General features: G+C 52.9%; 1 protein-coding gene across 1 annotated transcript in view; it reads right to left on the minus strand.

Moving 5' to 3' along the window:
- Positions 1–5,211: 5,211 nt before the first annotated feature.
- Positions 5,212–11,709, minus strand: part of RAB40C (RAB40C, member RAS oncogene family) — a 25,801-nt gene continuing 19,303 nt past the window's right edge. Inside the window, exons 5-7 of the mRNA XM_009891544.1 lie at positions 7,608–7,685; positions 6,995–7,217; positions 5,212–5,492 (exon numbers count right to left, since the gene is read on the minus strand). Coding sequence (XP_009889846.1) covers positions 5,212–5,492; positions 6,995–7,217; positions 7,608–7,685 — 582 coding nt within the window. The remainder of the gene's footprint in view (positions 5,493–6,994; positions 7,218–7,607; positions 7,686–11,709) is intronic.

The following is an 11,709-nucleotide window of genomic DNA, read 5'->3' on the forward strand; positions in this document are numbered from 1 at the left end:
CCGTACCTTGCCTGCCCCGGCAGCCTGGAGCTCCCCAAACCCACCCAGCCGACCCCAGTACACCGGGTGCCGACCCCAGTACACCGCCAGCACCCGCCTGCCCATGGCAGTGTTCCGCATGGAGACCCCCGACCACCCAACCCCACCTTGCTCGCTGAGGATGCAGCCCAGGGACCATAGAGCCACTTCGGGGTGCCCCAGGGTCCCTCTGAGGGTGCTGGTGCAGGATGAAGGGGAAGGGAGGTGGGACAAGAGAAAACCCGGAGCCCAGGTTTCACCCATCCCCACGCTGGGGGCCACGCGGTCACAGCGACACAGGCTGAGAAGATGATGGCACTGGGGTTTGGGTCAGCTCCTGCCCCAGTGGTGTCTCTCTGGAGACCCTGTTTCACAGGGGAGCCTGAGGTGTCCCATCTGCGTCTCACCAAGACCAAAAGCGGTGAGGTGGGGACAAACATCTGCCAGGAACCTTTGCCTCGGTGGCATGAGGCTGGCCGGAGGGATGGTGGATGCCGCGGGGTTGGAAATGCGGCTCCCAACAACTGGAGAACCCACCCCCACCTGCAGACCCCCACCTGGCCTCTCCTAGCACTTCTTCAGCAGAAGATGAAAGAAAAAGTAACTCTCTCCTCCCTGGACCAGGCCCACGATAGACTTGCACCATCTAAAGGCTTAAAGCAGCCATAACTTCGGTCTCTCCCACAGTTTGACTCCGTGCGTCCAAGCACTCACTGCACGGCAAAATGGGGATTTTTTGGGGTGGCTTTCAAAGCTCCCAGACACCGATGTGAGTTTTATGGCTCCTCTTCTCCCTTCAAGACACAGGAGCGCAGGAAGAGGTGCAGCACCCCGTCCCGGAGAGTCCCACGTTCCCCCTCGGGTAACACCCTGCGCCCAGGGAGGGCTCCTGCCCCACCAGTGCACCCATGGGTCGGCACATCCCCAGTTTCCAGCATCTCGGGCGCAGTCAGATGAAGGTCACCACCATCTCTTCACCGCCTCCGGGGACAGCGGGACCAACCAGCGACACCCTGGAGTGGGGGAAGGTGAGTTGGGAGAAATGCACCCAGTGGAAAGACCTCAACCAGCCCAGCGGGACCTCTTTCTCCAAGGAGCGGGGACCCCTCAAGCTCCGTGCAGCCCGTCCCCTCGCCGCGCAGGCTGCGCCGTGTGTTTTCTTGCCCCGCTCGTCCCCGGCAGAGACAGCTGCAGCACAGGCAGCCCCCGCTGCTCCAGCGTAATGCGCTCCGGCTGTCCCTAACCCCACCTGAAACCACACACAGCTTTTGTCTGGGGCTCTGCTGCCCACAGGGAACAGACACTTCCAGAACCCCCCTGAAAAGGAGGTAAAAAGGAAAAGAAAAAAAAAAAAAAAAAGTCTTCCCTGACCAGGCTTTCACCTTAGCTCCAGGGTTTTCCAGGCTGCAGACACTATCTCATTTCCCCCCTGCCCCCTCCCAGCCCCGGCAATTACTACTTAAGCTGTTAAAACAAGCGTGGCCAGTCTGGTACGAAGTGGAAAATCTGCTCCTAAGGGAAGCCAGCGGGCAGGGGAAGAGGGAGGTCAAGGGGAGCTTGGGCTGGGAGCCAGAGAGACAAGGATGGGGCGAGGAGAAGTTTCCCTCCACCCCAGGAGCAAACCCCCTTCCTGGGGGCTCTCGCCGCTGCCTCCCAAGGCCAGCCCCAGTGACACCCCGATGGCGACACTCCGAGCTCCCGGCAGCATCTTCTCCCTTTCAAAGCCATTTATCCCAGCTTGTTCCAGTCTGGGTAGGATGGGGGATTACCATCACAGCACTCCGTCCTCGCTCCCCCAGGGTCACCCGGACCCAAAGAAGCGATTTAAGGTTGTGACGGCGCTTGCAAAACCCAACCCCGTGGGCCAGGGACTGCGCAGAGCCCCACGCGAGCCCCCGGGGAGCCCGGCTTCCTACAGCCGCCTACGATCCAAAATGTCTCAACAGCCTTTTCTTACAGCTCTGCTACCCCAAGATCAGCAATTCTGCAAGAATCAAGCCTTTTATAAGAACAGATTTAGCTTCTGAATGTGTAGAGAAGAGCAAAAAACCCCCAGAACCAGGAATGATGAGTTTTAAGAATCCCCAGAAAATGTAGTGTTATTTTGTGGATGATCTGGAAGTGGCAATACACACCTGCACCACAAACAGCCCCAAATCCCGTTTTGAGCAAAACTACCACCTTTTCCCTTCAACCTCTTCCCAGCCCCCATGAAAAAAAAAATAAAGATTCGATACAACCTCTCCACCTTTCAATTGGTAGTTTCCAACAAAAAAAAAAAAAAGACTTTAATTTATACAAAACAAAACCATATATAATCAGTTGAACAACACTGACTGTACAAAGGAATAAAAAAATAAAAGGATAGTCCAAAAAAACCATCAACTCCGGAATGGTACAAGTGTTGGAGAGCAGCTACAGACTAGTGTTGACATCAGATGCAAGAATCTTTTCCTTTTAAATTAAAAAAAAAAAAAAAAAACCAACCCAAAACAAACCAGTAACAAAAGAGGTTTTTTTGCTGAGCGAACGCACCAGGTAAATCTTTCATCCTCACTCGGCACAGGGTCTGTCGAGACCTTACTTACAGGGTGAATACAAAAAACATGAACCGCAGGGAAAAAGGCGTAGGGAGGTGTCGCACGTGGCAAAGCCAAACCAAGCAGAGGTACATTGAGGTTTTGTTTTTTTTTTTTTTGAGCCATGCAGCAGCTTTGTGATTTCGGGAAGGAAACCTTCGGCCCCCTCTTCGCCCCACGCACCGGTGCCCGGCAGCAGCCGGCGAGGGGCCCCCGCGGTGCCCGGGTGGTGTTTTGCAGGAGAAGTCGCCTTTGGGGTGCCGCGGCGCATCACCTGTCGGCCGTATATCCCCAGGCTGCTGAGCCAGCGATTGTCTTCTGCTGTGCGTTAAGTGATGGGAAACAGGTGCCAGCCATCCCAGACAGGTTCTCGAAATCCCCCCGGCCTCCGTGCCACCGCGCCGAGCTGGGCTGCGGCTTTGCTCTTGAGCCAAACCACCACTACAAAGGATTCTTCTCCCTCTTCCATCTGCCCGGGGTTTAATTCTCTCCTCGCTCATTTGAGCTGGGCGATAAAGCACGCTAGGGACGAGCCAAGAGAGCGAGCCCGGCAGTGTAGTTTGCTCTGTGGAGCGGGGAGGGGGGAAAAGCTCCTTCACCTCCCACCTCAGCTCAGGAGCAAGGGGAAGGAGATGTCCCCCGTGGAGGGATGCGCCCCCGCCTGCCGCAGGGTCCGTCAGCCGCGCACGACACGCTGCGGCTTCATCCTACCCATGCGACGCAACAAGCTGCTCGGGGAGGAGGGGGGGGAAGAAGAACAAGCCCTCGGGGAGCTGCGAAGACCAGGAGGAGGATGGCAGCACTGCACGGGCTGCTCTCCTTGCCGCGGAGGCGGCCGGCCCAGCACCAGGAAAAGCAGTTCACTTTCTACCGCGCTACTCACAAGCGACGCGTCCCTGGGCATCGACGAGAATCTGTCGACGTAGCTTAAGTCCCGCTGCCAAACGACGCTTAGCTTCCGCAATAAGGGCTAGGTGTTATTTCTAAGTTTCCGGGTGAATTTCCAGCATATGATGAGCCATGGGACGAAGGCAGGGAAGCACATGGCACAAAGATCTTCTCCCCCAGCACGTGCACGTCTTGCCGCTGAGCACGCAACGCCCCTCTAAAATGCAGGAGCGGTCCTACAGAGCAAAGCAGTTCGCTTTCCCGATTTCCTGGGGCTGCCACGGGAGCCGAGGCCTTCGCCATGATGGGACCTGAGGGTGGGGTGGGGAAAATCGCTGTCTTCCCCACACAAACCTTTCGCCTTCCTGGTCCCTGCTCCTTCACCCTCCAGTGGGAAAAAGCTGCTTCTGTCCTTTCCCCGCTTTCATCCAGGAGGAGCCATGGCAGCACTCGGCTCAGGCAGAACGTCTTTGGAAAAGCAAAGCAAGAAGCAGCCGGGATTCAGGGGCCGGCGCACGAGGTGGTGTCGTGGATGGTGGGATCCAGAAGCGACAGCCAAAGTTTTGCAGTAAAATTCAGTGTTTTTCCTCTGCTTTAGGCACGATGCTCCCACCCTCCGCTCCTCAGTCCCCGAGCGGCCACGCATCGGAAGGTGCAAAGCATCAGTCCGGCCTCAGAGCTGCCTCCTCGTCCCGCCTGCCGCAAACAAACCCCGAGACCCCGACCTCTCCGCTCTGCCCCTCCATCCACTCACCTCCCAACCCTGCCTTGGGCACTCACAAGTTTTAGGGAATGATTGGAATAAAGCAGCTTGGGGTACGTTACATACGAATCCTTCTTTTTGTCTGCATATGTAGTATTTAAAAAAAAACAAAACCCAACAAACCCAGCACAAGCCCAGGTGGCGATTAAAGTCTCTTAAAGCATTTGTAATATTTTCATCGGAAAATCCTCCACTTCTCCCCCTTCGCTGACACTGGGAAAGTTCATCCAGTGCTTATATTTACACGGCTGCATAAAATTTTCCCTGACTGCTTCTTAAAAAAAAACCTTAAAAAACAGGTGAGATATATATATATGTATAATATTTACATCAATAAAGGAAGAAGGCAAGCAGAACGCTTCCTTCCCCTTTCCAATCGGCCAACGCTTGCCTTGTTTCCTTTGCTTTTGGCAACAGCAGGTTAACATCCTGGCGAAAACTGTCATTTGTCCCCTGTCCATATTTCTTTTTCCCCTCCCCTACATCCAACCATCACTATTGCACCAGCAATCTGTTCAGGAGTCCAAGAGTTAAAGTTGCAGCACAGACTCTCCTTGCCTACTCCCTTAAGCCTCTCAATCTTCCATTAAATCCATTTCTCCATTCAGACTGGATGAGCTTTTTTCTCCCCCCCCGCTTCCCCCCTCCCCAACCCGGCAGCTGCTGAATTTTCCACCCTGGGCCGAGAGGCAAAGCCCAAAGCATTCTTGGAGGGTCACTTGGCAAGAGTCCTCTCCCCGCCAGCGCTGCGAGATCCAGCCGGCACTGTGCTTCGGACGCGAAGCCAAAACGTGAGCACATTCCCAACGCTTGCCCATGCGCCATCGGGGGAAAAAAAAAAAACAACACCAAGCGACTGCGGCCCATCCGAAAGGATCCAGTCGAAAAGGGTTAAGTGTGCAAACAGCTGTACATCGGTGGGTGGGTGTGGACACCTTAGAAGCTCACAGCGCGTCCATCCTGCTAAGAGATCTTGCAGTTGTTGCGTGAGCAGTTCTGTGGGGGGCTCTGGGGCGGACGAATGGATTTGGATCTCTTCAAGCTGTTACCTTTGCTGCTGCTCCCGCCCCCGCTGCTGGCCAAGGAATACGACCGGCCGTGCATCATCACCGCGTTCATCCCGTTGGCCATCGAGAAGGATTTCAGGTGACTCTTGATGGTGACGGGCAACGGCAGCTTGTCAATGAGGTGGACAGGGGTGCAGGAAACGATGGCGCGGCAGCACAGGTCCTGTAAGCTGAACACTGGTGGGAGAAAAGACCAGACCAGTCAAGGGCTGAGAGATCTCAAGGGTTGCCTTCTCCCTACAATTATTCCTTATGCTGTTCAGTTTCTGCTCCTGTGGGGAGAGAAGTTAGTAACGATGGCATAGGAGCCTTGAATAGGGAGCCGATTAGTTAGGACAAAAGCTTGGGAAACTCCAGGTAAGCTTTGCCTTAGAGGTTAGTGCTTGGAGGGACACCAGCTTTGATGTCAACACGGGGCTTTGACACCACCACCCCTCCTCTCTGCACAGCGCTCAGGACAGGCAGCGCCTTGCTCGTGTTCCTGCCAGACACTTGGGCTTCTCAGGCCATCGTTTGACATGCCCAGGGAAGGAGGCAACAGGGTCAGCAAGCCCTGGAGCAGGACGGTCTCACTCAGGACCTGCTCGGGGAGCAGCAGCCATGGGGCCAGCTCTCTCCAGAGCGCCTGCAGCAACAGAGATCCCACCAAGCCAGAAGACGACTGCCCTTTCAGGCTTCCCAGCGTCCTCTTAGCTCGGCGTACATCATGTGAGCCTGCTTGGGGAAGTCTACTTGGAGAGGATTTCCCAGCAAGCAGCCACACGAGGGCACGCTTTCACCTCCAGCCTGCTCCGAAAGCCATGCTGCTATTCCCAAGCAGGCAGCCCCTATTCCCAAGCAGAGGCAAGTCCTGCCTCTGGAAGAGGTTCAGGAGAGGAGCCCAGTTCCTGCTCGCCATCCCTCCATGAGCTGGAGATGGTGGCATGGCAGCCAGGTTGGGGGCAGGAGCTCACGCAAGACAATTTGGCAACTGGGGCCGGCAAAGAGGATTTTCCCTCCCTCGTCAGCAGAGGCTGAGGACCCACATGAAGGCAGGTCACCCCAGGAGGGCAAACGTCCTGCTGCTCAGCCTGCCGGTGGGGCACATCGCTACCTCCAGCCAGGACCGTGGGACCTAACACTATTTTGCTTCAAACACAACAGGCTGAGACGTAACGTGGAGTCTGCTCGCGCATTGCCACACTGCACCACACGTGCGTGGACACGTGGAGTACCCCTTTCAGCTCCCTGGGCTCACTCTGCTTCCACATCCCTCCAAAACAGGAGACACAGGCTGAGGCAAGGGTAAGGACAGAGGTGCTTACGCTTGGATTCATCCCACACAGCCATTTGATTGAAGTACTTTCAAGTTGGGAGCTTAATTGCCCTCAACCTCATTCAGAATTAAGTAGAGAGGTGTAGGATGCCCCGGAGCAATTCAGATCCCAGACATGCTGAAGTGCCCTCTGGAGCTGCCCATCCCTCCCTGCCGCCCGCCGGGTTCCTGTGCTAGTACAGGCAGCTTGTTGTGGCTCAGCTTCAACTTGTCTGACCCGCGGCATTTCTCCGTGTCAGGTGCTTTCAGATCCCACAGCTACTAATAAGCCTGCCTCCCACCTCGGCAGTCGGTCCTACCCCTCCCTTTCAGCCCAGCCAGCTCTCACGCCTTCCCCACGTGGAGCATCTTCCTCGCTACTGACCTCTGTTGGGTCTCCAGATCTTCTCCATGCCGTGCCGCATGAGGACGATACGGGACAACTCCGTGAAGGACTCTATGACGTTGAAGTTGCAGAGGGGGCTGACCTCAAAAAACGTCATGCAGTTCTTCTCCGCGTAAGCCCGGGCCTGCTCCGTCGGCACCTGCCGCTTGAAGGCGAGGTGAAGCCTGTTTCCCACCAGGATCCGCGGGACACCGGGGGCATGCTTCAAAAAAAGGAAAGACGTGGAGAAATCACGGCTTGTCCTTAGTAAGGGCAGCCTACGCCCAGTATTCTGCTCAGCTGCAATAGCAGTGAAGGGCAAAGAAATAGAAATGGTGTGACTGAGGGACTGCCAAGCAGTACTCCTCCTACGTGACAAGGAAGACTGATTTATTTCCTCCACAATCCATTTTAGAAGGAACGTTCCCATCTTTCTTGGCTATTCCCAAACCCTTTCCTACTGCTGCAGAGGTGGAAGGCAGGCACTTATCCCTTTGCTTCGCTTATTAGTAGACTGCCATCGCTTCCTCTCCATTCTTGTCCCCATCTCAGAGGTGGTACCTCCACAGATTTTTGCTATAGACCACTACTCGTGTTCTTCCATTCAACTTACCTCATCTATTTCCTTTATCCATCGGTCTATCCCATCAAAGGACCAGCGATTAGTGATGTCGTACACCAAGAGGATGCCCTGGTGGAAGCAAAGGAGCAATCAGGAGGTTTCATAGTAGGCAAAATGAAAGGGAGACACACCTGAAAGACCACTACATACGCAGAAACCAAAAGGCCGAGGGACAGAACATCGCTCCAGCCACATTATTTGTGTGCTTGCTGGGGCTACCATTGAGATAAAAGGTCTGTACTAACTCCATTCTGGACTATTAGGGAAGGTTTTACTCCCATTTTGGCTTGAAAAATCCTTTGTTCATAAAGCACACCCATCTTCAGCACAGCAGGGGGGCACGAACTAGATGACATTCAAGGTCCCTTCCAACACAAATCATTCTATGACACGATGATTTCCCGCTCCAGAACCTGTCTCATTCTGTCACCCCTTTGCTGTCAAGGAAAAAGTTGAGTGATGCCAATGAGCAACACATGAACAGCCATCCCTAAGCAGGACTGAGATCCCGTGACCGGGATCCACGCTGGGCTTTGCCGAAGGCAGCCAGTGCTGCTGATTGTCACTGCTGCACGGGCGGAGAACGAACACAGTACAGCGATGCTGGCAAACCCCAGAGGGTCAGACCAAAGGTCTCGCCGTAGGACCTTCCCCCCTGCCCTTTCTTCTGGAAGGAGAGGTACCTCCACGCCCTCAAGCCCACATCCATCTTGCCTGGACACCACCCGCATCCACGACTCGCTTCCCTGTCGCCTCTCGAGGTGCAGCACAACGATGCTGGTAACCAGGACGGGCACAACTCAAGACAGGGAGGTTTATGCCTGCAGCCGTGACGACACAGAGCAGCACCTCAGAGGGTCTCTGCCCTTGCCCCGAGCCCAGCTAGCGGGACTTGGGACCACGACCAGACTGCTAGCCACCACTCAGGTCCACAGCAACTCTTAACAAATGAGCTTTTCTTGAATCGAAGTATTTTTGAGGACAGACACACGGAAAATAGGCTACGCACGGCCCTGCAGGCACACAAGTCAGCGCATCAGGAGCTGCCTCTTGGTACCAGTTGGGCACACACAGCTTTTAGAGAATTGTCTTTAGCAGCAGCCTTTCTGCAACTCCCCCGTGATTTTTCTGACTTCTTGTCACTCTCTTCTTTGCGATCGAGAACATTTCAAGTGACAACAGGCACTTGAAGATGCCCTGAAACGGGAACTACAGAGGAACAGATGATCTCATGCTGCGAGAGGAGGCAGCGCAGCCGGGAACGCAGCGCCGGATGAAAGGTAACCCAGCAGCAACAGGACTAAGCTAAGGGCAAAACAAACCAGCCTGAGCTAGACTCCAGGATAACAGATCACGTAGCAGCAAGCTCGGCAGAACCAGTCTTCTCTGAATCAGGGGTATCCTCCAGGAACAGCCATCCCTACGGCAAGTGCCCAGCGCAAGCAAAAGAGGTGTTAAGTCGGCAAAGGAAAGTCTGAGCTGGCAGCCTAGTCCTCCCTCGGAGATGCCGAGAAGCAGCACAGGGAAGGAGGGAGCTGACAAACTGCCTAGCATCCGTCCTGCTACAAGTCAGAGACCATCAAGCGCCCTCACGTAGCAGTGGAGTTGCTCCTTTATTCACTGAAACGGCAAATTCACCACCCAGATGGGAAACACAAACTACCCAGTCCTCCTGAAACACAGCTTTACAGTATTTGCTGCTGCCAAAGCCCGTGACGGACCGGGGGAAGCCTGTACAGAATCCATGTACAAAGACGTGATGTATCTCAAGTTTCTCAAAAAAAAATATAATCAGCAGCATGAGATCTGGAGCACGCAGGAATGATAAAACACGAGGGTGTCTGAGTCACAAAGGCACTTGAATCCTCATAAATAAAGTTATGTCTTGAGCTGGCACTCGAAGCGTTCCCCGCACTGGGAAAAGCAGCCTTTCCCCGAGTACGCTGGGTGTGCTGCGACGTCGTTTGCCTTTCTCTCAGAGCTCTCTCAGAATAAGCAGCTTTCACAAAACCTGCCCAATTTTATCGTTTTCAGAAGTCGCGGTCAGAGCAATTCTTGAGCTTTACCCCAACCTCACTGCACAGTTCTTCCACCACTCTCCAGGCGAAGCTTGCTTTTTCTGTCCTTGCCGCCCCTCCAACAGCTACGTATCTGCGTTTGTACCATTTGCAGAAAGGCTCAAATGTACAAAGGAAAAAAAAGAAAAAAAAAAGAAGGGGAGAGGGTACAAAAGGCAAGTCATGCGTGGTGGGTTGGTTTTCATGTCCGATAGCCCAAGGTGAAAAGCGAGCCCTTCCAAGTTTGGGTTTGAGGTTGTTCAGAGGGACCCGACAATGAGTTTTTATAACTGCAGAAGTATCTGTGGGGTGGGGGGAGGAGACACATCTTCAGCTTCTTCCAAGGAAAGCCTGGAGCTCGTGCCTAGAGTCGGTAATTATTTGCAGTGTCATTTCTAGAACAGCCAAAAAAATTTCATACTCAAAAAGAACTGGAGGCTGTTTTTGTTTTGGAGGAGAAGAGAATCAGTTTCTCCTAGGTTTAGATAGGAGAAAAATTAGAATGAAGTAATGATTTTCCTTAATTAAAGAACTCCACAAACCCAAAGATACTGCTTTTCAAGAACCTAATCAAGAAATGCCTACTACCAGGATTACTCACATTTTAAGTGCATTTTTTTTAAAAGAAGAAAAAAAAAAAAAGGAGTCTGAACTTTCTTTAAATTTTGTTATATTTGTTTTGACTTCTAGCTTCCAATGCTGCACGTGTGAATGAATGAGAGTCGGGAAATAACAGAGCAAAAAGTTTGATGACCCCCTTTCCAAGACAAACTGCCAGCAAGTTAAATAAAGTCTACTTATTTCATTTCTGGATCGACAAGTTCCTTTAGCCAAGAGAAACAGACCCAAGACCTAGTCTGTGAAGACTGCTTTCTGCCAGAAACATGCTCTAGGAGGAGAGAGCTTTTAAGCCTGCTGGTAGCTGTAATCTGGATCTTCTTTAAATAGGAATAAGGATAAAACATCAGCAGAAAGGCAGCCCCAAGTTCTCAGCAGCAGGGTGGAAGGTCAAGACCACGATTTCCAAATGCAAGAGACACCCCACTGTCTGCCAGCTTACCCTCCAAGCCATAACGCAGCTCCGGGCACGCACAGTTGGAGTGAAGATTGTCAAGGAAAGCTTCCCAAAGGTCAGAAGACACCAAGGCCAAGTTGTTTAACGCCTTGCTTCTGTCCTCATCCTCCCCAGCACGGGTATTAAGACCAGCTTTACTTTTACTCAGCAGAAGATGGAGGAAGCAGTCTTAAAAACCTTGGGCCAGCTCGTGGTGCTGCCAGATCACCTCATGCTTCTTCCAAGTAGCGCTGGCATGCTCCAGACACCACGTTTCTAGAGCACACGTCCCAAATACACTTTGTCATTACCATTTTCTCCCCTAGAGAGAAGAGTACACAGACATGCACGCAGACAGGGAGCTGGCTCCATCTCTGCGGACCGTTCCAAGTAAGATCTGTTGGGTTTTTTTTTTCCCCCTTTTTTTTTTTTTAAGAAAAGTCTCCTTTGGAATAATGTGCGCAGAATTTTAATTTACACAACTAGACAAATGAACAGTTTCCCCTTTGCAGCCTAAATTGTTCTCTAATTGCCTAGATGGCTGTCAACACCATAATATCTCCATACCTTTCAATTTTTAGTTTCACACAGCGTCTTTGTAAGCCTTACGTACCCCAGGTTCCCACAGCATGAAGTAAAGAGCTGCACGCTCAGGTTCTCAGATCAAAGGTATCCTGGACCCCTCACCAGCCCCCCTCCCCCCCTAAAAGCCTTTCTTCTTTTTCTCCTCAACCTGCCTACAGGCTTCTGCGTGAGCTGGAAGAGAACTGGACTCATCCCCAGACCCCTCCTGGGCCTTTTCACAATTGATTTTCAAAGTTCATTTCCACTCTGGTTTTGTTCTGCACTATTGGGATTGGCACAACCCTAAGCACACCAGTGACAGAAATTCCCACACGAGTACGTCGAGCAGTGAGCAAGGAACACAGGGACATCACCTGTTATCATATCCAGCAGCACACATGGCTCCTTCCTCTGCCAA

Source organism: Charadrius vociferus, unplaced genomic scaffold (assembly GCF_000708025.1).
Source record: "Charadrius vociferus isolate BGI_N301 unplaced genomic scaffold, ASM70802v2 scaffold619, whole genome shotgun sequence".
In the NCBI taxonomy this organism is placed as follows: Eukaryota; Metazoa; Chordata; class Aves; order Charadriiformes; family Charadriidae; genus Charadrius; species Charadrius vociferus.